General features: G+C 34.9%; 3 protein-coding genes across 6 annotated transcripts in view; 2 read left to right on the plus strand and 1 right to left on the minus strand.

Moving 5' to 3' along the window:
- Spag17 (sperm associated antigen 17) overlaps window positions 1-6,515 on the plus strand; it is a 212,105-nt gene extending 205,590 nt beyond the window's left edge. For both annotated transcript variants that reach the window (XM_046458329.2, XM_058583589.1), the window contains one exon: window positions 6,353-6,515. The gene's annotated coding sequence lies outside the window, so the exon portion shown is untranslated. The remainder of the gene's footprint in view (window positions 1-6,352) is intronic.
- Wdr3 (WD repeat domain 3) lies at window positions 303-26,837 on the minus strand. 2 transcript variants are annotated; one of them, XM_046458179.2, is made up of 27 exons: window positions 26,702-26,836; window positions 23,990-24,192; window positions 22,823-23,032; window positions 20,761-20,879; window positions 19,151-19,229; window positions 18,193-18,288; window positions 17,292-17,405; window positions 17,025-17,126; window positions 16,502-16,599; window positions 15,419-15,526; window positions 14,673-14,903; window positions 13,721-13,814; window positions 12,021-12,122; window positions 10,163-10,248; window positions 9,861-9,996; window positions 9,108-9,164; window positions 8,238-8,338; window positions 7,909-8,020; window positions 7,641-7,775; window positions 7,330-7,380; window positions 6,846-6,911; window positions 6,303-6,395; window positions 5,769-5,816; window positions 4,300-4,343; window positions 2,889-3,017; window positions 1,385-1,478; window positions 303-1,075 (listed from the first exon to the last, which is right to left on the minus strand). In XM_046458179.2, the coding sequence occupies exons 2-27, from the start codon at window positions 24,158-24,160 to the stop codon at window positions 920-922; spliced, it is 2,832 nt and encodes a 943-aa protein (XP_046314135.1). In that variant the 5' UTR covers window positions 24,161-24,192; window positions 26,702-26,836; the 3' UTR covers window positions 303-919. The 2 variants fall into 2 exon arrangements, with proteins under 2 accessions (XP_046314135.1, XP_046314136.1); XM_046458180.2 differs by lacking the exon at window positions 18,193-18,288 and having other exon boundaries at window positions 26,702-26,837.
- Window positions 26,838-26,868: 31 nt separating this feature from the next.
- Gdap2 (ganglioside induced differentiation associated protein 2) overlaps window positions 26,869-27,039 on the plus strand; it is a 54,087-nt gene continuing 53,916 nt past the window's right edge. Inside the window, exon 1 of one of the 2 annotated variants that reach the window (XM_058583590.1) lies at window positions 26,869-27,026. The gene's annotated coding sequence lies outside the window, so the exon portion shown is untranslated. The remainder of the gene's footprint in view (window positions 27,027-27,039) is intronic. The other variant, XM_046458181.2, reaches the window with a different exon arrangement.

Here is a 27,039-nt window from a genome sequence, read left to right on the forward strand (position 1 = left end):
AGAAAACTGTACCACCAAAACACAGAAATATAAATGAAATGGACAAAGTTATAGAAATATAAAAAGTGAAACTACCTCAAGAATATATAAAAAATCTGAATACAAGCTGTAACAAAGAATCTTAATTAGTAATATAAAAACTTCCCCAAAGAAAAGCCCAGGTCCAAAGGTATTCGTGTCAATCTCTACCTAGAACATTCCCACCTCCCCAAATATACCATGTATGTACATGAACATGAACATAAACATGTACATGAACATAAACACAGAGCATCAATCACTCAGAAGCCCAGCAAGGCATCTTAGCTTGACTACTCTTTAATGAGAAACAACTATTTTATTCAGAAATGTATAAAGAGCAATTAAGATCTTATATACAGACATAACAACCTGTAAGAAGTTACATTTAAGGAGACCTTTCTAGATAATTTTTGTGGTCCTTTTCAGCTTCATGAGTCCATGACACTGCATAATGGGCAAATGAAAATCAATTATGCACCTGATTGTCTTAAAAGGAGGTAAAACCTAGTATGAAGGTAGCATACAACAAATTATCTGCCATAAGAAATATTTTTTTAAAAACCCTTTTGAAATTTTAATTCCAACTGCAGCGAAATAAATAATTAATTTTAAAAATTCTTTGTTCCCTGCTAGAAAATAAAAAGGAGGCAATTCCCGTGGGACTTAATCTGCTGCAAGCACAAAGATTTTTAAGCTAGTCACACTTTCAAGTCCAACAAGTAGAGCCAGATCATAGACTCATGTTGAAATTCCCTCAGGCAAAGCTGGGAGCCATATTCTGAGATCTTCCGCAACACAATCTTCTATTATTTGGCATTTTTAAGATGACGCCATGCTACTACTGCTTAGTTTAGAAGTTCTTTTAAGGAAACAGTAGAAAAGACACCACATTTCAGTTCTAAGTCAATGTTAAAATTAGCTTCTCTCTTTTTTTCCTCTTCCTTTTCTTTTCTTCCAATTGGGTAGTAGCCTCAGCAAAAAACATAACTTCACTTTTTGCCTCACATTCCCTTTTGAGATAATCAAGACCTGCCATATTGAAGCCGATAACATCCTAGAGAGGAACAAAAGAAAGATGAAACAAGCTTTCTGACACTTCAGTTTAATATAGCAGCATATGTGAGCTAGGGGAACCATAGCTTTAGATATGGTTACATATCCTTCCTTCCCTGAGGAGTTTTTAGGGATTTTCATTTGTTTCCTTTTAAAGTCTACTCCTACCAATACCAACAAAAACTTTATCTCAAACAGATTTATATGTGGTTGGTATTGCTAAAGATAAGGCACAACATACTCCACATCTCTAAGTCACATATATGTTGAGATTTGCCTGATTCTTATAATTCTATACAAAAAAACTTACCTGTACTTGTCTGACTTTTGAAATAGTTGTTTCCTTTAATTTCTCTATCACTGGCACAAGCATTTGGTTGCTAGTGATCTGTCCAAAGTGAATTCTAATAGGAAAACAAAAAAGAGTCACGTTGCAAAGAAAAGTTCTGGTCCAATCTTTCTAGAAATAGCAAAAAGATACAATATTAAAGCAACAACAAAATACAGATTCACTTCACCAAATGGGAGTACAGAAATGCTTCTAGCAAAAAAAGCTAAAACAGTTTATTACTCAGACAGTTCAACTCAATTTGATAACAATTTAAAAAATACTGTACTAAACCTTACCATACTTATTTGCAAGCTGTTTCTTTTCCCAGCAATCTACCCAGTGGCCACAGATTTTGTTGGTGGTATATTATGAAAAGCTCAGAGACAGAATGTGCCTTCTAAAAAATGTTAACATTACTAATAAAGGCAGAGCAAAAAGGAGAGTCACTCATCAGACAGTCAAATTCTGATCTAGAGTACCAAGATGCCCTAAATGGTCAGTCCTGCTCTGACAATCCACCAGGTAGTGCTCACCTACAACTTTCTGAACAGTTATAAGTATTCAGTGTTTCTCATAGAACCAGTTAACTCTGATTTCACTCTGATTCAATAGTATACATGCCATAGCTATAAAAGATTACTAAATATGAGTTTCTCTCTTCAAAACATACCCCAAATCATAACAATCATAAAAGAATAATATAAACAGTAACAGTAACTTCTATGTATGTGTTCTAGGACCGTTTTCTCTTGTTACTATCCTGAATATAATGAATAGAGAGTTAAACATGCCAATTCACCAGATTTGATTCTAGTCAATTACTATCTCTGTTTAACTGTTTGGTATTACCCGACCAGGTTTTTGTTTTTTTTTTTTTCCCCCTAGCAGTTATTTTAAGGAATATTCAATTTTTGTCCCTATTCTTGACTTCTGCTAACTGCCTGAGAGTGAGGTTCAGAGAATAGAGGAGCAGAATAACTTAAGAGTCTTAAGTCTTTCAAAATATATTCTTCTCAACTACATATTTGCAGAGAATTCTTCACATTTAATATAGCCTAATGAACATATGCTCTGTATGTTCAAAGTTTCTCTCCATATATGCTCCCACATTTCCATTTTCACATGTATAGATGGGAGATATAAACTAACTATTTAAAACATTATGAGGAAAAAAAAAAAACAGCTTAAACTAAATGGTTTAAAAGAAACAACAAATAAATATACTGGCTATTTAGTAACTGACACCAAAGCCACTAAGACTGCACTTTGAAGATCTGTCACTGGTTAAGCTTTCCTCAGCAATGCCTTAACACTACAAAAGGAAAAATGATTCCAAAGGGTCAGAAATATGCTATGTCAGAAGACAATTTCTGTAACAGTTTCTGAAACAGAAACATAAGATTTTTAATCCCAAAGTATCAAAGATGTCAGTTAACAGCTGTTCTGCTGAGAAGACATGGTATTTTTTGGAAAAAGATATTACCTGAGGAGAAAGAAGAGGCACCTACATAAAAGTTCAACATCAGAGCCCAGCTGGATGAATTCATTAAAGAGCTTAAGAATGTCTGGAACATAAGAAAAAGGCAGCACAAGTAGGGACTCTTCCAGTTCACTGAAGAAGAAAAAATATTGAAGATATCACATTTTTTAACATGGTCAATTTTTAATTCTCTTCCTTAACTATTTTTCTACTGCTTTTATACCAGAATTGATAGTGCCCATTCTGTGTTTAATTAAATATTCATTTATATTCTGGATGATTCTCTCTTCACTGTTTTGATTTTTATATATTTTTAATCTAGTTGGAATGCATATAGGAAGGTGGCATGGTAGGTAGGAAAATCTGAAAGTTTTCTTTTTCTAGATGAATGTCCCCAAAGACTTTTGTTGAATATTCTATTTTTATATTATATTTATTTTACCATATATCGAGTTCTTCTATGTGTGTGTTCCAGGACTTTTCAGTCTACAATAATGATTAATTCTGACATTATTTTAGTTTTGCTTTTTCAGAGGCTTGCTCCCTCTAGTACTAGCTCTAGTATTATATCATCAATTCTAACTAAAAATCTCAAGAATATTTCAATGGGATAAAAAATCTACTAATTAAAGAAAACCAAATCTTCTTATCTTGGTTTGTCTTTTACCTCCATTAATCAATTTTCTTTTACATTTCTTTAGTAAAGTTTCATCATTATCTTTAGATAGTCCTATTAATGTTTAGTAAGGCTCATATGTAGATATTGTGATTTGTTATGAAAATAACCTTCAGTGGGTCAAACTTAAAACCAAAAGAGAAATCCTGGAAAATATTATTCCAAAAATGTATGACAAAGGAAACTTAAAAAGTCTGAAAAACAGTACAAGAACCAACAACAAAAACAAAAAGCAATTAAAAAATTCACAGGAAAAAAATAATGGTCAATAAACATGATGAAATATTACTTTTGTTAGTAATCAAAAGAAGTGAATATGTCAGCTTTTGCTTCTCAAACTTGTTAAAAAAAAAAAAAAAACTTTAAAAGCTTGGTAAAAACCAACTCAAAAGACTCGGGAAAGTAATTCAACAACAGAAACCTGAAAAAAATCTCATGCCGACTGATTAGTTATTGGGCTTATAGAACTCTTAAGAAAAATGTTCATAGTTGGCACTTCTGATTGAATTATAACTACTATCCTTCACTTGTTCTCAAAAGCATCTTCCTTCATACTTTAGGAGGAACCTCCTAGCTCTCACATTTCAAAAAGATTGTAATGAATTATTTTCCATGAAAATTTTGACATAATCTTATAAGGAAAATAACCATCAAGTGTAATCTCTATTTCATTTTCAGATAAGCATTCAATAAATTTTGTTACCTGACAATCATTAGTAACTGTACCCTAGGACTCACCTTGATTTGATCCCTTTAAAAATCTCTAATACATATGCTGAAGGCTATAAAGGAAGGATAATACTATTAGTGATATTCTTTATTGGTTCCTACTAAAGCCCAATAATTTCAATTTCCTGAAAACAACAACAACAAAAATAAAACATAGAGCCTTCTCTCACTTGATAGTGTTCTATAATGGCAACATGGAATGGGTTTACACTTAGTTTGGATTTGAGTTCACAATTAAGCTCTGTTCCTTACCAACCACATTATCATAAATAGGTCAGTTTCTTTATAAAACAAAGTACTCTGACTCACAAGATTTTTGCGATGGATGAAACATGAAGGTAATATACATAGTAATTCATGATTGCTGGATAAGCATGTTTTCTCATTACCCTCCCTTTCTCTTTCTCTCTGATTTATGTCAATTTCTCCTCCAAAGATTTATTTCAAAATTCATTTAAATAAACACAATCTTTTGAGGATTTCCAACACTGAGATACATAGGACTAGAAAATAGAAGAATGTCAGTCCAGTACAACTGAAGAGGTTGACTTCAGAAGTCACAATAAAATGGTCCTTTTGAAATACAAAATACCCAAGAGGATGCCAACATTCAAAAAAAGATTTTTAAACACAAAACATCTTTGATATAAGGAGAGCAACTAAGAACAGAGCAGAGAGGAAGAGCATGAGAAAAAGATCACCATTAAACAGGGACGAGAGGTGGGGAGGGAAAGGGAGAGAGAAGGGAAATTGCATGGTAAAGGAAGGAGACCCTCATTGTTATACAAAATTACATATAAGAGGAAGTGAGGGGAAAGGGGAAAAAAAACAAGAGAGAGAAATGAATTATAGTAGATGGGGTAGAGAGAGAAGAGGGGAGGGGGGATAGCAGAGGATAGGAAAGGCAGCAGAATACAACAGACACTAGTATGGCAGTATGTAAAAAAGTGGATGTGTAACCGATGTGATTCTGCAATATGTATATGGGGTAAAAATGGGAGTTCATAATCCGCTTGAATCAAATGTATGAAATATGATATGTCAAGAGCTTTGTAATGTTTTGAACAATAATAAAAAAAATTTTTAAAAAAAGTTTCTGCACAGCAAAGGAATGAAGAGCATGAAAAGAGGGTCTACAGAATGTGCGAAATCTTTCCTAGCAGCTCTTTTAATAAGGGAAATATCCAGAATATATAAACAACTAAAAACCTTAACAACAATAACAACAACAACAAAACCCCCAAATAACCCCCCAAATAAACCTGCAAGTGATCTAAATAGACATTTTCCAAAAGAAGAAATACATATGGCCAAAATATATGAAAAATGTTCAACATGCTTAGCAATAAAGGAAACACAAATCAGGAAAAAAAAAAATTTCCTATCACATCCATTTTCAAATTATGATGCCTTCTCATTTCCTCTGAAAGCAATGTTTGAATAACCAATGGGAAACTCTTAGACATTCTTCTACTCACTGAAATATTGCCATAAGCCATCAGGATGGGGTTGATGGGAAGAGGAACCTATGAAGAAATTTAATAGAGTCATTAATTAAAGTGAGACTTTGATGGTACTTGCCATATTACAGAGTAATAATAGTATTTTACAATTTCAAACAGAGAAAAGAGACCCTAAAAATTGAAATTGCTGGATAAGCATAAAAGAATTGTCAGGCTTTTTAGTTTCTAAGTACTTTTAAATGAGTTTAGGAAATACATTTCATCTAAAAATGTGAAATGGTTACCCTGCTTTCCAAACAAATGTAGGAATTCAATATGTTTCTGCTCAGTATGCTAATCACCTCAGTCTATAATTTCCTAGCCTCCCCTTTTTATTAAGACTAAGCTTTCTTCCTCCAATAGTTACTCCATTTCTTCTAATTTTTGAATTCAAAAATATCTTATTGCATTTATTTTATATCCTAATCAGAGTTAATAAATCCTGAAATGTTTTTTTCAGTAATAGTATTTATAATATTTCTCAGTGCTTAGTTTAATGGACTATCTCACCTCTTTCCCTGCAGCTTTACAAATGGCTTGGTGTTCTTTCATTTTTGCAGTTTCTTCTCGGTATAGCTCAATGGCCTCCATGATCCTTTCAGCCTACACAGATGATGACAAAGGAGAGAAACTATCACAACACACTCCACCATCACAGGACAGTGAAACTAGAAAGCCTGACTAATAAAGATGTGCCAATAGAGTGCCAAATAGCACTTTTAAGATGTCTTTGGTTTTCTTTTTTCTTTAATGTATTAAAGAAGAGAAGTGTCAGGAACTCAGGTAAGATCATGTCTGGACACCATGAGTAGGGCAGTTCCCAGGAGCACCTAAAAGGTGCCACATTCAGAAGATTTCCTTGCTAGAATCGAGGTCCTGACACAGGACTACTCCTGTCCTTGGTTACAAGGAAGAAAACAGAGGTTATGCTCCCCATCTTCAATTTCCTCTTTGCCACAAAAGGGCTACAATGTGGTTGATACAAAATAAGACTTTTGCTAAACAGTTGGGATCCTATTAAAAAACAAGATACTACATTCTAGATCAACTTACTGCTTTGACTGTTTCAATAGTTTTCCTTCCAGTAAAATAACTGTCACCTTGAGCCTCTCCTGGAACCTGCCAAAAACAAAAATATATCACTGACAGAAGTTAAAGGGTCAATAAAAACAGTAAGGACATTATTTTATAAAAATGTTAACATAGTTATCAGATACTATAGTTGTTTAGTAAGTGAAAGTCACTACGCTCAGTATTATATATGCATTAAAAATAGTGTTCGATTTCTCAAAGTTCTTTTATTTTTATTTTTGTTCTAAATAATTCTCACCTTCACTTAAAAAAAAAAGTGACAATTATTCAATACCAAATTTGGTCAATGACTTGTCTCACAAAATTGGGACAAAAAATTGAATAAAAATCACTACACAGATACTTAAATCAGCTAGTGATGACTGTGGCATCTATCCCTAATTCTAATTCCATTAGGAATTCTTAAAATTATCAAAAATTTCAGGGTTTTGAAAGATTTACTTACTGCTGGTTGGTCTTCCTTGGCCACACTCTCCTCATATTCTGCTTCCCTTTGCTGCCATGAGACAGATATGTTAATTTGAGAGAAAAAAACATGGTCTCTACATAAAGAGAAATAAAACAGGCCGACATTGCTTCTTTCAAAACATAATTCCCCTATGACATCTTTGACTATCCCTGGTTTCTGAAATGGACAACAACCATCTTGGAAACAAGGTTCTTGAAAGACATATGACTACACTAAAGAGAAAACTTAAGCTGTGTCAGTCTGTCAGTTACCCACCAGCATATCTGAATCAAGCCTAAAGTTCTTACCATCTCCCTTTCTTCTTCAAGAATAAGAGGTTCCCTTGTTCTCTCCCAAAGTCTCAGAGATTTGTCATGGGATGATGAAACAACATAATCTCCACTGGGGCTGACTGCTAAACACCATATTTCCTGGTGGTGCCCCTGGAGAAAGAAAACCAGAAGAACTCAAATAAGAATAACTCATCATAGAACACTATATGTTTATATTAGTGGGTGATGTAAATATTTGAAAAACAGTTCTTACGTACTGATCAAACAGTATAGGTAAGATTACCTCCAGAGTTTGTATGTGTTCAAATTTGTCTGCATCCCACTGCTTAATCTTATGATCTTTCCCAGCGGTAAAAAAGAGGTGAGACTTAGGTACAAACTGTAGGTACATCACACTGAAAAGGGAGAAAAGTATTCAAGTGTCATAAGAAGAGATTATATATGAGTCCTATATACAAGAATGGCTTCTGACCAGCTAGCTTTAGAGTGTCTGACAACATTAAACTTCCAATTTATCACTATTGGAGAACACTGAATAACAGACACAGATGCTCTAGGGAAAGGACACTTACAGGTGACTCAAAGGAAAGCCTTTGAGAAGATTATACCTACCTGTCATCATGTGCAAAGAGAGACTTGTGGCAGTCCCCAAAATCCAAACCCCAGATCTTCACATTCCTATCAGCAGAGCCAGTTGCTATTAGTGCTCCATCCTATGTGAAAGAGAAATAAAACATTACTTAGTATTTTAATTTTGAAAGTTAGATAGATAAAAGCTAACCAGAACATTTAACTCATTTCTTTCAAAACCAGTAAAGCCAAAAAATTAATTTTCTTCTCTACCAGAAATACCTAATTCTTTATTTTTACCTACAGAGATACTTATACTTAAAAAGCTTGTTAGGGGAAAGCATGAACTCTGTAGCTTCAATATTTTTGTACTGCCACAGTGGAGTGCTGTGCTTTGATATAGGAATACCTATTTGCTTTGTTAAATAGGAAAAAGAATCTCTAATTTCTGCAATGGGATTTGGACGAAGAGTAGAAGAGGATAGAGGAGAAAAGAGACTGGAAAAGAATCCACTAAAATGTTTATGACCTAGCCTTGAATCCTATAATCCTCTGTCATTACTTCCTCTTATCTTTCCTTTCTCAGTGTACAAATGTTTCTGTTAATGTACAAATCAGACAGCTATGAGGTCAATTCCTTCCCCTTTCACACAGAATAGACCCTGTTTTTTAAATATATATTCTCACTATTAATCATAACAAGGTACTGGAAAAATATGAGATTCTGGCTGAGAGACTAAAATACACATAATGGAAAATTAACTATAATATCCAAATATTAAGCCAAGTTCCTTCTTCACAAAACAAAGGAGTATGGCTTTTTAGTGTTTCATTTTCAGGGTACTCTACCAACTACAGAAATTTAGACAATAAGTTAACTTATTACTGAGACACAACTTAAGCTTTACTTACATAAGAGATGTCCATGCATATAACAGGCAGTTTGTGTCCATATAATGAAAGAAAAAACTAAATACAGGAGAAAAAGAATATAAATAATTTATATCTGTCTATAAAACATAGGTATCATTTATTACATGTGCATCTGAAATACAAATTTCAAATAACTAAAGGCATTTCTGGATTGTTTACATATATTCTCAGAGACAAGACACTGAAGATAGCTAGTTATGATTACTTGAGTCCATCAGAGCTTACATGCACTTGCCAGGAGTACTACAATACAGTGAAGGCAAGGAGCCCCCTGAAGCCTACTGCCTCAGTTAGAATGTAGCACAGAGATGTTCTTTGGATCTCTTAGCTGAAAAGACTGGGACATTTGTTTCACAAAAATATTTCCTTATTCTGGCCTAACAGCACTCTTGGCATGGGGTCCAGTAATAAATAAATGATGGTAATGTATAGCCAAGTGTGCAATTACTGACTAGGACATCTAGAAATGCTCTTAAAATTCTACTGGTTATAGTAGAATTTTCTATCTGAAAGATTTCCTGAACATGTGCACCATATATTACTCGATTTACATGAAGTTTATGAATAATAGAACTCTTTTAAAACTCTTCCCTTTGCACTTACAATATTTTGATTCACACACGTTTTTAGAAATATACTACTGCTGGGTGTAGTCAAAATTACCTCTTTAGAATCTCAAGCCAAATTGTGAATATCAGAATTAGAAAATATTCCCAGGCAAAACCAATATACCTTTAATGTGTCAACATAGAAAATTTTCACAGTGCAGTCCAGCAAAGACACAGCCAACAGCTTTTGATTGGGAGAGTAACGGACACAGAGAACATCTTCATCTAGTTGTAACATTCGGGTCTGCTTCACAGAAAGTCTAGCACCACAGAAAGCGTCAAGAAAAAAATATACATATATAAGTACTCCACAATCAGAAAATTCCCAGTTTTAGAGTACAACACAGCTACATATGTCAAAAGGTTATTCAATGGCTCCCCGTTTTTCACTCCAAAAAAAAATGGACACAAAAAATGCACACTTACCTCTTTTGGGTGCTTTTCTCATCTTTCACCAACTCAAAATCCCAGAACTTGACAGATTTATCTGCACCACCTGTCACAAAGCCTCGCTGGAAATTAAATGACATTTCAGTAAATTAAATGACATTTCAGTAATAGACTATTTTAGCATAGAAACTCTGCAAAGAAGACACATCAAAATAATGAAAAAGCTTTTTATTTAAAAACACAAGAATTCAGAAAAATGTGTTTCTCCCAAACCTTTTCTATTGTCTCTTTTGGGGCTGCTGCTATAGACCTTACTTGAGAACTCCTAGCACAGACCCACAAAAGACAGAGGTAATAACTAAGTAATAACTAAGTCCTAGTTATATTTTTGTTTGCATTGGGAAGAAAAATCCTTAATGAACATTGTGGGAATTTTTGCTCACAAGAATGAAATAATCAAAAGAATTTGCTATAAAGAAGTAATTAAAACTAGTTTGACAAATGTATATAGAATGGCAATCTAACTAATTTCATTAAAAGTATTTCACCTGAGAAGGTATAAATTTATCCTTGTAATGCATCTGTTTGAAATGTTTTTCCAAGAAACCAGCCCCATTACAGCATAAAGCTGGTGTAAAGCACACAAAATAAGGAGTCAGATCACTGAATCTCAGTTGTCTATTGTGCTGTCTCACAGATTTATAACCTAAGAAACAACATTTCCATGAACCTTCACTTTGTTGTACCAAAAATTCACATCATTTAAAGGAAAAGAGAATGCTACATATGTGCTGAGCCATTGCCAAGTAGGAATGACGCATGGCAATTTCTTTGTCAGCCTACCCCATGTTGCTTAGAGGAAGGACTCTCCGTTGTGGAAATGGGCTTGCCTTGGACCCAGGTCATTTGCAGTGACATTGCATAAATGTTTGAGAAAGGTGACCCTGCTCAAGGACCAGGGTGGATCTGGGTTTAGGGAGGATCCTGCTGGATTAGGGCGGTTCCAGGTTTAGGGTGTATCCTGCTGGGAATAGTGAGTATCCTGCTGCCTCAGGCGCCCACCCGCTCCTTGAGTTCCCGTTCGCAGGATTCAGATTCAGGATTCAGAGAGTATTTGGGATGCAGAGCCCGGTAAAGGATTTGCCCCAGAACCTGCGTGTAGAGTGTCGGTGAGAGGTCGGGAATAAAGACTTGCTGTTTGAATCTACAAGGCTGTGAGTGGTTGGTGATTTTGTGCCCAGCCAGACTGCGGCACATATGCAAGGTGCTGTTAATACTTTAAATTCACAGCTGTTTTGTTTTTATCTCAAATGACATTTGTCACTCTAAACTCTAGATTATTTTCTTGAATATTTAAATGAATAGGCCAAAATCTCTTTTTAAGGTATAGTCAAAAAACATGATGCCAAAATCTTTAGGGCAACCAGCACCATCACTAGAATGAATATATAGGTCTCCAGGATAACTCCAACTTTTATTGACTCATAAAGGCTTAGGATTATAGATTTTCTGAAAACGCTAGACTTATATAGCCAAAGTATTTCTACTAAAAAAGAAACAGAAATCTACCCTCTGCATTGTGCTGCTTAAGAGAACATTTCACCTCAAGGATTAAAAACCATTGGTATGAAAAATTGTAAGGATAAGTAATTTGATGCCATGTTGCTGATGGTCAAGAGCAACTGAACCAGAATTCATTTCATAATGACAGCTAATCACATCACCAGATATATGAGATGGTATCATACAAGAATTCTGAAGATTAGGCTCACTTTTCCTTTAAAGTTTTCTTCTTTAAAGAAAACTCAAGAGAACAGATATTAAACTTGATATAAAAATTGGGAAATGCAACCATAGAGCTGAAGTCCACAGCTTTAAAATCTAGTTCAATTACCTGATCTGGAGAGAGACACATGGACCACAAAGCTCCATCATGGGCATCTATTGTCTCTAACAGATTTCCTGAGGCCAAGTCATAAAGCTGCAGTTTCCCTGTCTGGAAAGACACAAAATGCACACAGTTCTAATGAGCACTTCTACAACCCATGATTCATGCTTTTACAATTTAGAAAAGATTTCACAACCAACAAGGAACAATGTGAAACGCCTAAGAAAATGTATCCCATGCTCTTCCCCATCTGAATAAATGCTTTCAAATACCCTACTGACATGTTGAATTAACCTTGGCACCATACTGCACAACAATGCATAGTACAACCTTGTGGTAATCCTGTCACTGTCATTGGTACCACAACTTTCTGTGACTCCATCACAGAGCCAGTATGTAACATACTCACAAAGGCAAAGCCTGGCTATGTGATGAGCTTCTGCACAATGTGGTGGTAAAGGTAAGCTGAAAGACTTGAGTCCCTTGTCTGCCTCTTCCTAATTCTGTGACCACCACAGAATTCATCACCATGAACCTGTTTTTATCATCTGTAAAATGGAGATTATATCCGCAATATCTCTCAAATGTTGTGACAGATACCTAACGACCATAGGGACCAGGTCTGGGACTGCATGCTACTTATATACACAGTGCTCCAACCAATTCACAAAATGCTTTCCCAATAGCAAATATTAGGTGGCCATTTGTTGAAAGAAAAAATAAAAAATAAGAAACTTTTAATTCAAATGTTAATGCTGTTTCTCTGATATTCAATCTAAAATCTTTCTAATGTATCATATTTTTCACATGGTAAAAATGTCCATTTAATAATACACAGATTTTTTTCTAATAAAATTCACACAAATAAGGCACAGGTTTAAGAGAATAATGATGACAAATATTTACAAAGCAGCTTCAAAACACCCCACATACATTATTCAATTTTATTCTCACCACTACTGTCACCACCACTACTGCTACTTCTGCTACCAGCTCTATTATCTACTAGTTATTTACTGTGGGCCAGTCTCTATGCTAAGTAATACTGCATCCCTGTGAAGTGTGTTGTTAATATCACTGCACCTGTGAAAAATCAAGGCTAACAAAGTTAGGGTAACTTGCTCAAATATCTAGTAAATGACAGAGCCAGGATTTAAATGCAAATGTCACCCTCCTATTATATAGATGAAGGAATATTCCAAGTTGTGAGACTTGCTTCAAATTACCCATTTTGTATACAGAGAATCTGAATTCGAATCCATGTCTGCTTAGGCTCAAATTGATTAGCATCTAAGAATGAGTACTTGAGAAGTTTGTTTTTATTTTATTGCCTTTATCTGTCAAACATGATACCAGTTATTTAATTTAATTTATCATTAATCTTAATACATTTTGTCACCAATTAAAACAATTACATATATGTTCATAAAAAGATGCATGAAAGAATGGTTACCAAATATAAATAGCAGCCATCTCAGGATCATGATTTCAATTTTTTTCTTCATAATTTGACATATTTTTTATGATAAATCAAGAAAAGATTTTTGATTTTTAAAAATGCCCCCCCAAAAAGGACAATAAACATCCTTCCATATTATCTAGCTCTAATATATTTACCATTTGCTTAAAAAAAACACATTTTTCAAATAATTTTAAGATATTGAATAAAAAAGTCCCCATAAATTCAAAGCAAAGTCCCAGTTTACCTTTGTTCCTATGACCACCTGCCTATCACCAGGTACAAAGAATGAGCAAAGTGCATATTCACAGTTCATTGTGCGAATACACTGCAGTGTAGACCTATGAGAAAGGAAAAAAGAACTCTTAGTAAGGCAACCCTGTTCACACATCTTAAATGTTGGTATATACAATTTGATATACATTTAGCCACACAGAGATCAACATGAGAGAAGACAAGTCTTAATAATCTTGGCTCAAACCCAGTTATACTCAAGAAAGAATATATTACATTATACCAAATTTTAATTTTCTTTGCAGAAACCTCATAATCTTAAGGAACAGAGATAATAGAAAAAGCAGGGTAGGGAAAGTATCTGTTGGGCTTCACAGAACCTATTCTATCATTACCAGGAAATAAGTAAGCATAAGTAATACAAGTTGAATTAGCATCCAGACCGTTCACTACAAGAAAAGTTCATTTTATAGGATCATGTTCATCTACCAGTCATATGTCACATTTTGATCAATAAGAGACTGCATATGAGATGATCCCATAAGATTAATGGAAAAAAAATTCCTATTGCTTAGTGACATTGATACTGTTGCAATATTAAGTGTAATGCATTACTCATGTTTGTGTTGGTGCTGATGTATAAAAACCTACTGTGTGCTTTTCTCAGAATGTGTCCCTTTTGTTAAGTGATGCAGAGCTGTAGAAATCAAATGTGTCATTTCATTCAACAGCCATTTACTAAATGAACAAAATGAACCAAACATAAAAAGGCAACTTTTTCTTGTGTAAGCTCCACAGTCCTATGGTCAAGATGCACTGAACATATATTTTAAGAGAAATGTACACAGTGCCTTAAGAAACAAATAATCACTGTCAAGAATACCAAAAAAAAAAAAAGAAAAAGAAAAGAAAAAAAGAAAAAGAAATTCTACTGAATAAAGATATATGAAAGATATTTCACAAACCTGTTCCATATCTTAATGGAATCAGCTGCTGCTGAAAGTACAGCAATATTGTCTGAGCTGAATGACAAAGTCCGCACATCACTGCGATGACCCCCGATGGTGATTCTGCTCGTCCTGATGGGCTGAGGAGTAGGCAAAGATGCATTCAGTGAATATAATTCCACCAGATTGTTCTGTAGCAGGAACACAGCCTTTAACTCCCCTTGGGGTGAATGAATCATGTCAAAAGATCTGCATGGGAAAACAATCATAAAAGTTTTAGCTACTTCTTCAGTTCACAAACTTAACTTTGTATAGGGGGAAATCTCTGCAATATCTTCAGTTTATATGAAGAAATATAAAGAATTTTACAAATAAGAGTGCTCAGAGTCTTGAATAGTAGTCAAGTACAGTGTTTTAAATAAAAAATCCTGGGCTCAGGTTTTGGTTCTGAAGTGTATCTTATTTTTGTGTATATATTTTTCATAAGTCATTTAAAATGCTTTCTGAACATGAGACAATACTTTTTTTTTAAATTGGAAACACGAAAAGAAAGTTAACAAACAGCTATAATAATGCAAATATGACATGAATAGGTGGGCCCAAGATGCGGGCAATAGTAACAGAGTTTGACGTTTGACAGAGTGATTGATCCCGGTCTCAAAAAATATAACTTATATAGACAGCATGCAAACACACAAAAAAACCCAATAATACTTTGTGGCTTACCGTTCTATTATAACTTCAGATACCATATTTTTACTCACTTGATTTTGGCAGAAGTTTTGATATTAGTCACTCGTTGGATTTCATCTCGCAGAGTCATTTCAACACTGATTTCAAGGTCCTCCTCCTCCCCCTTGCAAGAATTTAACCTAGAGGGGGGAGAAAAAAAATAGTATCAACTATCACGTTTCTAGAAGCAGCCCTACTCTACCAGTCCAAAATCCTGCCCACTGGAAAACAAGCTATATAGATTCTGGGCAAGTTACTTAACTACACATGATTACCATGAGTATTAATCAATGTAAACTATTATTCCACTTAATGGGTAACCTCAAAAATACATTCTGGATGCAAGAGCTCATAAAATTTCCTGGGATGATAAAAATTTCCACTGAAGTCTTTCTAATACACTTTTCTAACTTTAAGACTTTGAAAAAAAAAAAAAAAAATTCATTGTCCTGTACTCAACAGTCTAATCATGTCATATAAACCAGAAAAGGTCTCAGAAGATATGCTAAATTTTAACCATCAGAGAATGCATTTCTATGACTATAATGACCTATTTCAAAGTTATATTTCCCTCAAAATTCAATTCTATAAAAGTCCAGTCTTTCTTCTCAGCACATTACACAATCCACCTTCCTTCCTTATAGGCTACTGTCATTAAAAGCAAACTGCTAGCCTTTGAGTTTAAATAGTTTAAAAATTGTTTTAAAAACTCTGCAATCTCTTTCTAGTTCTCCCTCTCAGTCCAAGACTCAGAAATGTGTTCAAGATGCACCCCCTACCCCAAAAAAAATTCAACATGGACTCAGACTCACAAATTCTTCTCTAGCTTTTAACAGTAATTAGTAATAAAGTAATTAGTAATAAAGTTGTTCCTTAAAGAAGCCATGATTTTTCTCAGTAATATGTGGCTTACCCAGGATACTTAAAGGAAGATGCTGGGGAATGAGACTGATCAAATAATGCTATGTGCATGTACAAATATAACATAATAAATCCTACTATTATGTATAATTATAATGCACCAATACAAATTTAAAAAGTAAAAGAGTGAGTGAGTTCTGTTGTTTATAAATGATTTCTCACAAAGTTGTTGAAAAAAACTTAAGAAAACATACTTTGCTTTCTTTCTAGCTTTCTTCATCTTCTTCTCCATTTTCTTCTGAACTTCCTCTTTAGACAGGATACAAAACACTTCTAGCACAGAGTCAGTTCCCTAGAAAGGAAAAAAGGTTGTTGTGAGTCCAGGAGAGGCAGTCTGTAATTTAACTTATTCACAGTAAGATCTAAACAGTAATATTTTTCCCCCTACTAATTATGTTGAACAAAATCTCTGTGTTGTCTCATCTCTAAAGTGAGAATACCATTTCCTACTTATAGCACTGCTTTGAAGACTAGAAAAAAGGTATGTGTTTTAATATTGCTTAGAAAAGTCAACATTTAATAAATGATTGCTAACAAAAATAATTATAGTATTGTTATGCAAATACAAAATAAGGATTATAGATCCACAAAGTACCACCAATGATTATTAACATTACAAAAAGAAAAAAAACCATCTCTACACCAAAGGTGAAAGAACAGAAGTACCTGAAAGGAACAGTATAGCCCGTTATTTTCTCCTTTAAGCCTGGTACTCACGTGGCAAGCAAGAATCCTGCCTGTCTTGTCCACTGCAAGATTCACAACTCTGTCCCTTCCTTCCCGCATTATGGAACCAGCTTTTCTGCATGAAAGGATGCGCTACAGAAGAAGCAAGAAATGAAGGTTAAATGTAAGTTCTGCTGAACCTCTGAAAAGATATGATTATGACAAATATATTCCTTAAAAGATGACAAAAGTTATAGACTTAAAACTCTGCAGTTCTTATTTGTCTCACACTCAATGAAAGAAACAAAAATGAATTACATCTTCAGGAGTTTCATCCAGCTCAAGGGCATCATCCTCTGCTACAAGTGAGTCCTGCATTCTAGGAGAAGACTCTTTGACTTTCTTGGGCTTGGGTTCTTCCAGGTCTTCAACCTGTTTTATAAAATTGGGAAAATAAAAGCTGAAATGTCTTTCAGGTGGTGATACTTAGCCTTAATATTGTAGAAGTCTTTCCTATGGTCACTAATAGCTTGACTAATGAACTCTGATCAAACTTCAACAGCAGGACTTGCACCAGAATTTACTTTAAAGACTGATTACATCATATATAGCAAAATGTCATTCACTGTACCATAGTCAATAACTTCCTATAGTGTAAGGACAACTAGTTAGCAAACAATAGTGCAAAATCACAACACTCCTCATCTACTTCAAAACATTCTCTGTTCTTAGGAGACCATAAACCTTGTATGCTAATGTATGTAGAACCCTAAATGGGTTCTATGGTGGCTATACCACCATATTTCTAACTTCATCTAAACCTAACGTCTATAACCTTTCCCCTTCATACAAATTCTTTGAGTATTTAAGAAACAGTTATAAACTAGAATATATATTTATAAACATACATAAAGTTAATAGATTTTTGTTTGAGGGAAAAGGTTCCGATATCCTGAAATACATCCATGGACAACCAAAGGTCCAGGAATATCAGGCTAAGAATGCCATAATCTAAAACTAGCATTATCACAAGCTATAAGTTTAAAGATATTTTTCTTCAGAGCTCAAATAAACAAGGCAAAAACATATATATAATGAAGAAACATCTTTGTTTAGAGGTTGTAGCTTATCAATGTGATAGAATTTCTTAATTAATTACCTGATTCAATGAGCCTATGAAATTGCCCATAATCCCACCCACCCCAAAAGAGTAATTAACCTCTTGCAGATAAAGGATGTCCCAAGCTCTCAATTCACTGTCTGAAGTGCCAGTAATAAGTCGTTTTTCTTCTGAAACCAGAACCAACCCCCATACCTGTAGGGTATAAGAAGATGCATATGATTTTAAAAAGATTCTAGGTTGTAAAATATGACATTCCAAAATCTAAGAATACTATAAGTAAAATCTCTTTGGCCTGGCCTTTTGAAGTCTCAGAAAAGGCATATTAAGGCAACTTCTACAGAGAAAAAAAAAAACAGAGGCCCACTGTAGAACTGTTGCTTACACAATACTAGGTAGTTTCTCATCAACTTCGTATTTCCAAATTTAAATAATGGCTGTTCAACACAAATCTTAACTGTAATCCATTCAAATGATGATTCTAGTCTTAAACGTCTTTGATTTCAGCAGTATCTAGCAAGTAAAAAGTGCCCTATTAATCTTTATTGCAAAATGTTTGACTTCTAAGTCCAAGAATCAAACAGTGAAAATAATAATAGTGTTGCAAAATCTGCTTTTCCTCAGTAATTCAAGGTATTATGGTTTTGAAAGCCTGATATAAACACAGCACTGAAAAGGATGTAAAGATATGTAATTACTGCCTGTACTTGATTGAACAGATCAAGCCACAATAGTTACAATATCTACATGTTGCTGCACCAGGCATCATTAGAACTCTGTAGAATCAAAAGTGGACTGTTAGTCAGAAATAATAAAACTCAAGATTAAAAAACATTCAAGGTCAATTTTTATTAAATGCCAGATTTGCTATATCTGCTCCAATGGCTGGCACCGCATATGATTACTACCATCACCACTACTACCACCACACACACACACAAAAATACCATTCAGCATATGATGATTAGAAAGAATGAGCAGTAAAAAGAAAGAAATAGAGCCAGAGACAAAACACCTTCTTCCCATTCTTTCTCTGGGTCCATGACCCAACATGTACCTCAGTTCGGTGGCCAACCAATGTTTTGAAACAGTGCTGAGTATCAAGGTCCCACCATTTCACCATGGTATCTTTCCCACTAAAAGAAGAAACAGGAAAAAAAATTATTTAGAAAGAATCACTAAACTAACATGGAAATAAAGGACTCACTTACTGCTATAAAAAGAAAATGTACAGCAACCGTGTCTAAAGTTTCTATTCTATCTGACCCTTCTTCTGAAAAGCAAAAAATCCTAACTGTCCCTGTGGTTATTCTTATATAAAAGATTAAGATGTTTCACCTACTGTAAGCACAAAAAATGAATTGAATTCAGAGTATTTAGTACTCTTCTATGTTCTTTAAGAATATAAAAATCAAATCCATCATGCCTTCCTCCCACCATTTCCATCACCATAACATTCACATTCTCAGACCGTCTAACACGGAAACAGACATCTTAGACCATCCCTGTACTTCTCTCCTGTGTTTAGTTAGCTACTATGTCCTTAAAACATCTCCTCTGTGAAGTCTCTAGACACCTTCCCATCCAATTTGATATAAAAAATCTGAATTTCAGTCCTGCTACCTGAATTATTTTTAACAGCCACTCATCTGATGTCTACATCCATTGCTGGTCTCTCATCCCGCCCACTATACCACTGTCAGATAATCTCATTTTTTAAAATTTATACCTACTCAATGATCTCTGCAGAATCAAAATCAGGCTCATTAGCATCACTTTCAAAACCACCTATAACTGGCTCTTAACCTCCTAAAACAATTCTTTCCTACCAAAGAAGTAATACCCAATGGTTCTACTCTTTTGCTTAGATGCCTCTTTCCAATTTCCTCATCAATATAAACCAAATAAAATCCTCCTTCATGAGGAGTGGAAGCACTTCACAAAAAATTCGACTTACGTACACAGCATATAATCCTACTTGTTAGTGTCACTCTCTCACAGAACCTCTTATATGAACAAGACATCCTAATACCCCTGGATCCTGTCCTATAGCAACAACTTCACCACTGGGGCAGCATTTAGTGTTGTTTTTTTTTTTTTTTTTCACTCTTCCTGAGTCATTACTAAAGTTTTTATAGTTACTGCCAGGCAAACTAAGACCTCAGTCTTTCCTGATTGGTCATTTCTTAGGAGTAATAATTATTAGACTATTATTAAATGAGATTGAACCACATATGAAATTGCTATTTGAACATTTTGACGTACAAAAATGGAAATTTCAAATGGTTCAACCTTATAGATGTTCAGAAGGCTTATGAAACACTTCTCTCAAAAGGTAGGCTAAATTAAACACCTGGTATTCATATCTGCCCAATGCTTCATATTTTGCTTTTCGGACTTTCTAGAGTTCTAGAAAGTAAACAAAGCTTCCTCCACAAAAGTTGTATCAAAAGATTAAGGAACATAGAAAAGTTAATATCAAAGAAATGAATGACAAATCAGAAAAAAGAATTTTAAAGTGCTATAATTTTAGATGGCTCCATGATACTATTTGGGAAGGGTGAGGAGAGAGAAAAGCAGAGCACAAAAGAGCCTAGTGAATAAGCATGACCATGGTGCTGAGAAAGTAAGAAAACAAATTAGAAATAAAAACCATTATTTCTTTACCTAGTAACTAGCAGATTCTTTTCTCGTAGGAACAATGCTTGTGTGACGGCATCCTTGTGGCCCTTTAGGCGGTAGAGGCCGCTTTCATTGATCACATCCCATACAATCACATCTGTATCCTAAAGGGATGGAATAGTACAGAAGAAAAATAACTTCCTTTACTCCAACAAAACAATGGTATTTAAGTACTACAAAGCAAAATATAGTCTTTCTAGAAAATTGGAAAAACACATAGAAAGTACAGAGGAATAAACATCATCCTTAATCCTATCACCCAGGGATAATCAGCACACACTTCGTTTTATTTTGTTCCACTTATTCATTCCTACATGTACATAATATGTATATTTACATTTATGTTTCTGCTATTTTCCTATTATAAAACAGAGACCAGTTTATAACCATTTTTCATTTAATATTTCCATTTTTCCATATCATTCCAAAGTGTTCTCATTATTTGTATTCACATAATAATTACTCCTAAGGATATACCATATTTAACATTTTTTCTAATTTAGATATTTAGATAGTTTTAAATTTTCTATCACTATACAGATGCAGAAATGAATACTTTTGTACACATCTTTATACATATACCTATTAGGATAAACATTAAAATGGGAAATTCTTGGATTAAAACTTATGCTCATTTTTAAAGTTTTTGATTCACAGTACTGAAATAATCTCCAGAATGCACTGACCTATAGAACCAATAGTGATACATATGACAAGGCCAGTTCTCATGTGATTAACTCTTGAGTATTATTAATTTTCTCAAAAACCACTGCCAATTTCATAAATAAAAAATGCTCAGTCAAAACATTTATCATCTGAATACTGAGAATTTTTCTACATGCACCATGGTAGGTAACAAGTGACCACTGCATCTCTTTAGAATTGCCAATTCATGTCTTTCATCTAATTTGCTTCAGGTATCATCTTTTACTTGACCATTTGTAAATTATTAATAGATATACATTAATCCTTTAAAAATATTATTTCTCTTTGTCTCTTGTCTTTAAATTTATCAAACTTATCAATCGTCTCCTTTAATTTTTTCTTTACTAATACATTTGAAGTCCTTTGCCACCTTGATATCAGATAAATATTTACTTTCTGGTTTACTTCAAATACTACTTTCTCACGTTTAAGTCTTCAATGTACAACTTATTTTTGTATATGTCATGAGGTAAAGACTTAACTGAAAATTCTTAGTTAATTATCTAAATACAATTTTATAAGTAATCCATTGTCTTTACGCTTATCAGAAATATTATCTTGAAAATATACTAATTAGAAATATAGAAGTGGATTTGGTCATAGGATTTCCATTTGATGGCAATAACCTATTTTGCATTGGTAACAAATCGATAAGACACTTTTGAAATTATGGTTTTTATAATATATTTTAAAATGTCCCTTTTATTATTCTCCTTTCCACAAATTTTGTTGTTAACAATTCATTCATTTTTCCATACAAGCTTTTAAACTTTGGTCAAGTTCTAAACAAAAACCTTTGAGATATTTAAATTACTTTATGGAAATTAATTTAAAAAAAAAAAACTAGCATTTTCTCAATATATTCTCTTCCTATTCAAAAATATGAATTGTTTCCCAAAAAAGGATTCTATTATTTTCTTCAGTAAAGTTTCATGGTATTTTTATGTTATTCAACATTTTATTGGGAATGAAATCTAAGCTACCAATTTTGCAGAACTCATTGGCAAATAATCATCATAGTCTCTTCTTTTCCAGTCTTTGTTTTCTTTTTCTTGTTTTATGGTTTTGGGTGGTACTCTACCATGATGTTCTGTTATGGTTGCCATGGGTATCTGTCTTATTCCTGAATTTCAGTCTTTTATTAGAAAGTATAACAGGAAAAAAAAAAAATGGATCTCCCAATTCACATTCATTCTTCTCATTGTATTTCTACCATTTGTATAGGGTTTTGAACATTGAAAGTCTATAATTTCAACCAACGATTTTTGTGAAAAGCCTGCTTTAGCATAAATTATAAGGCCTTTAAAGTATCAAAGTCTGAGCACCTGCTTCAAAGTCTCACCTTGGATCCAGAAACCAGTCTGCCACCTAGCTGATCATACTTCAAGATAGTGATGGCTGCTTTGTGTCCATTAAAGGTCACATTTCCTTCCCCACTCAGGAGACTGAAGATTCTAACAGATCCATCCTCATAGCCAACAGCTAAGTGCAGCCCATCTGGGGAAGGGCACAAGCAAGTGACTTCTTGCTTAAGCCCTTGAAGGATGAGGATCTGAAATCATAAAAATCAAAAACAAGGTAGAAAAATTAAGCATATTATCAAGGTAAAACTGTAGAAATAACTGAAAATCTATAATTCCAAATCGCTCTTATAAATGATAAAACTCTGTAATTCATTTAAAGTTATTTAATGTAGAAATTATTATTTGTACTAGGCAATAAAATATTTAAGAAAAAATAAAATTATTTTGTCTAAAGCTGTGCACTGGTATAACATACAAAAATTATGTGGGCAATGTAATAAATTCATAAGTTTCATCCAAATGATATTTAATAAAGGGTTATAAACTCCTCTTTGCTTTAACTGAGCCCCATTTTATGAGAAATAAATCTGCATGGCCATGTAGTATAACAAACTGTTTATCATGTGGTTTTATCCCAAGAAATCCTGGGTGGCAAGAGTATCAAAATAATAACCTCTTGGGAGTCAGATAGTGAATGGACAAAAATAAAATTCCTATATTTGATTTGGAAGAAGTGGTAAGCTTAAGGAATTTAGTGTTACACAAAGTCAAAGCCTGGTTTAAAATCCCTTGTATAACTAACAAAAAGATGGTTATCAACATAACACAGTAATACACCATTTAAATGTCTAACATTTTATAACTGACTGTAAGAGCAAGTAGAACTTGGAAAACAGAGAAACTGGTTGAGAAATGCAAAGAATGCTAGGAATAAATAATGACCACAAATAATGACCTACAAATATCACTACCAGACATCTAAGAAGTAAGATCCTATTTGGTTATGATTTTCAGAATTTGGTGAAGAACACAACAAAATTTGATGGCCAGTTTATCTAGATCCAAAGGTAAAAGACATTTTTACTAAAGACACATACACACACAAAAAATCAATAGATGATAAATAAATCACAGCTCTCCCACTTCTACGTATCCATCTTCAAATACCCACAAATCATTATCAACCTAGTTGATTTTTGACTCACCTTCTCTCCTTTTCTTAAGTCCCAGATGAAAACATGTTCACAGGCTGGTACTGCCACATAGCGTCCTTTCTCACCACGAAGTGTCACAAAGACAATATTACCTTTTTGGCTTCCGATCAGGCCAAAGACCGCACTAGCAACATAACGTAGGTATTGCTTGGTAAGCCCCATGTTATGATGTCTGATACTGCAGGGGAGGTAATCTGTGCATATAAACAAAGAAAACTCAGTTCTTTAGGTTGCTTGGTTCTGTTTATTATGTAGTTAAAAGCATATAACTTGTGGTTTCTTAACCTTTATTTAGACTGAATAAATCATTATTTTTAAATCCACTAAGGATACTCGATCTTTCATGCTTTAAGCTTTAAATTGTTTAAACTGTCAGATCAACCTCATACCAAATATCTGACACAATGCCTCAGTGCATCTAAACAATTCACTTCTGCCCCTTGAATTACAAAGTTTTGACACTATGATTGGCAGCTTGAGATTGAACGTATTTATCAATGAGTATTTACTGTAAACCTACTAATTAGATAGGCACTATTCTAGGCACCAGAAATATGGTGCTGAACAAGACAAAAGCCCTGACCCCATGGTACTTACCTTCTAGCATGGCAGTTCTCAAACTAGTATTCACCCAAGTCATCTGGAGGTTTTACAGAAAAACTGCTGAGAACTACTTCACCCCAACTCCTAGCACCTGTTTCTTACTCATTATGTGTGGAGTGGTGTCTAAGATTTCATTTCTAAGAAGTTTCCAAGTACTTCTGCTATTGTGGTCCTGGGCCACATTTTTAGAATGACTGTCCTACTAAATGCAGGTTTGTCCTTGATTTCAAAAATCAGAACACGCACCTCCCTTGACACAAAAATGGTGGAGCAATTTGGCACACAATTTTTGAAAGATTCCTGCAAATGCATAAAAATGCTGGTTGTGAATAAAAGGTACAAAAAGAAAAGTGGGTAAGTCAATCATGTCTGTTCTCCAATGGAAGATTCAAAAGTGTTCCCCAAACACCCACACAACTTTAAAAAAAAAAAAAAAAAACCCCACAGAGGTTATACTCTTTTTCAGGAGCTGTTTCTTGTTTTTGTTTTTTGTTTGGTTTAACTCTACAAGTGTCTCTTTCTGATTAGAATCAACATATTAGTCTACTTTAAAAGAAAAATACCCAATTCCAAACTCTACTAATATTTGTTAGTATTCATCTACTGGCCTCAAGGCTCTACTCACAGACACTAAAACAAAGCCAATTAAAAGTCTAGAAAAAGCTGGGTGTGGTGGCCCACGCCTGTACCCAGAAACTTGGGAAGCTGAGGCAGGAGGATCAGGAGTTCAAAGCCAGCCTCAACAACTTAGCAAGGCTCTAAGCAACTTAGCAAGAACCTGATTCAAAATAAGAAATATAATAAAAATGGTTGGGAATGAGGCTGGGTTCAATCCCCAGTATCCCCAACCAAAAAAAAAAAAAAGTCAAGAAAATATTGATATGGTGATAATGATTTTGGCCTAGCCATTTGATTAATTCTTTCCCAATTCCTCTTACTCCTAAAGCCTCTTAACTACAGCTCCTCGGGTTAATCCATCTACCACCTCCTTCTATCATATGGAGAATTCATATAGCATGCCTAGGCCAAGGGATTATTTTTATTTCCAGTCCTGTCTACCTACATGAATACTAATTACAGAGTTCATATTCCAATTCAGCAAGTCTTAACTCCAAAATTTTTTGCCTTAAACCACTACACTAAAACACTTTTCTCCTCTCATATCTGTCAACTCAACCTGATTGTTTTCCTGAAGTAAAAATTCTTTTTTCTCTTTCTGGCACTTTCAGTTCCAGTTTTTTATCACTGCACAGTTTTTCAACTAGCACCTCCACTTCCATGTTTTTCATTATTTTCTTTCAAAAGCAATATTACCAGACTAATCTTTTTCAAATGCACTGTCCCTACTTCACAGCCCTTGAAAGGGCTAAGTCGTTTTCCAATTTCCAATAACATCCTATTCATTCTACGTTCTCTCTCAACCTTCTCTCTTGTAGGACTGGTTTCCTTTTGTGACATTGCTTTTTTTCCTATTATCTTCTCACCTACAACAACATGCATTCTCCTGTCTACCCATTTTACTTAGATTATCCTCTAACACCCACTTCTTTCCCGGCAAGCCCTATTCTTGCAGCCTCTTCTATGGAGTCTATATTTAAATAACATTCCATGCAACTTGGCACTGGTCACTTTCGTTTCGCGTACTCAGATCTCACCTCCTTCTGGAGAGACTTCACGACCTTATCTTCTTCCAAAACTACACCATCACCACTTCCTATCTTACAGCTCTCCCAAACACGCTGTTTCTGTAATGCATTTAAGGCGTGGTCTGTGGGAACGGACTCGTCACGTCCCGAAAACCAGGATTAAAGTGTGGGGATTCCGCACACCGAACCAACACGGCTCAGCATCTTCGGGCAAGCCCGTGCACACGCGTGGCCAGGCAGGTCTACTCTGCTCGCGCCAGCCGCGAAGGTAGCAGAGAGGCCTCCAAGTACAGCTGTGCGGGCCCCGGCAGTAACCCGTTTGCCCCATCTTTGCGATCCGCCGCCAATTCCCCCGCACAACTCTCCTGACACCACGAAGGCCTCCGCCAAGTTCCACCCAACAACAGCGCCTAAGAAAGGTGAACTGCAGTCCCCGTGCATCCCTAGGACTCACCTCAACCTCCACGAGGCTCCGGCCATCAGCACCCGCCCCCGGGATCCGCCTCTTCCGGGCAGGTCGGGAGCCTCTTCCGCCCAACCTTCCCCTCACCTTCTAGGCGGAAGTGACGGGAGAGCGGCACTTGATTGGGCGGCAGTGCTGTGAGCGGAAGCCGGTGTTTCGCAGCCCAGAGCATTTGCAGCTGGTCATTCCAGCTTCGGGAGACTTTGGTGTTAACCACCGCGTTCCTGCCGAGGGTTGTCAGGAGATGTCGCTTGGCAGCCTTCTACGAGGAGTTTAACCCGTCCCGCCGCCGCCCGGATGGGACCGCCGGAGTTCTGTGAGAGGCGGGA

This window comes from Marmota monax, unplaced genomic scaffold (genome assembly GCF_021218885.2).
Source record: "Marmota monax isolate L192 unplaced genomic scaffold, Marmota_monax_Labrador192_F-V1.1 WCK01_AAM20220418_F8-fsc00087, whole genome shotgun sequence".
NCBI classification, from domain to species: Eukaryota; Metazoa; Chordata; class Mammalia; order Rodentia; family Sciuridae; genus Marmota; species Marmota monax.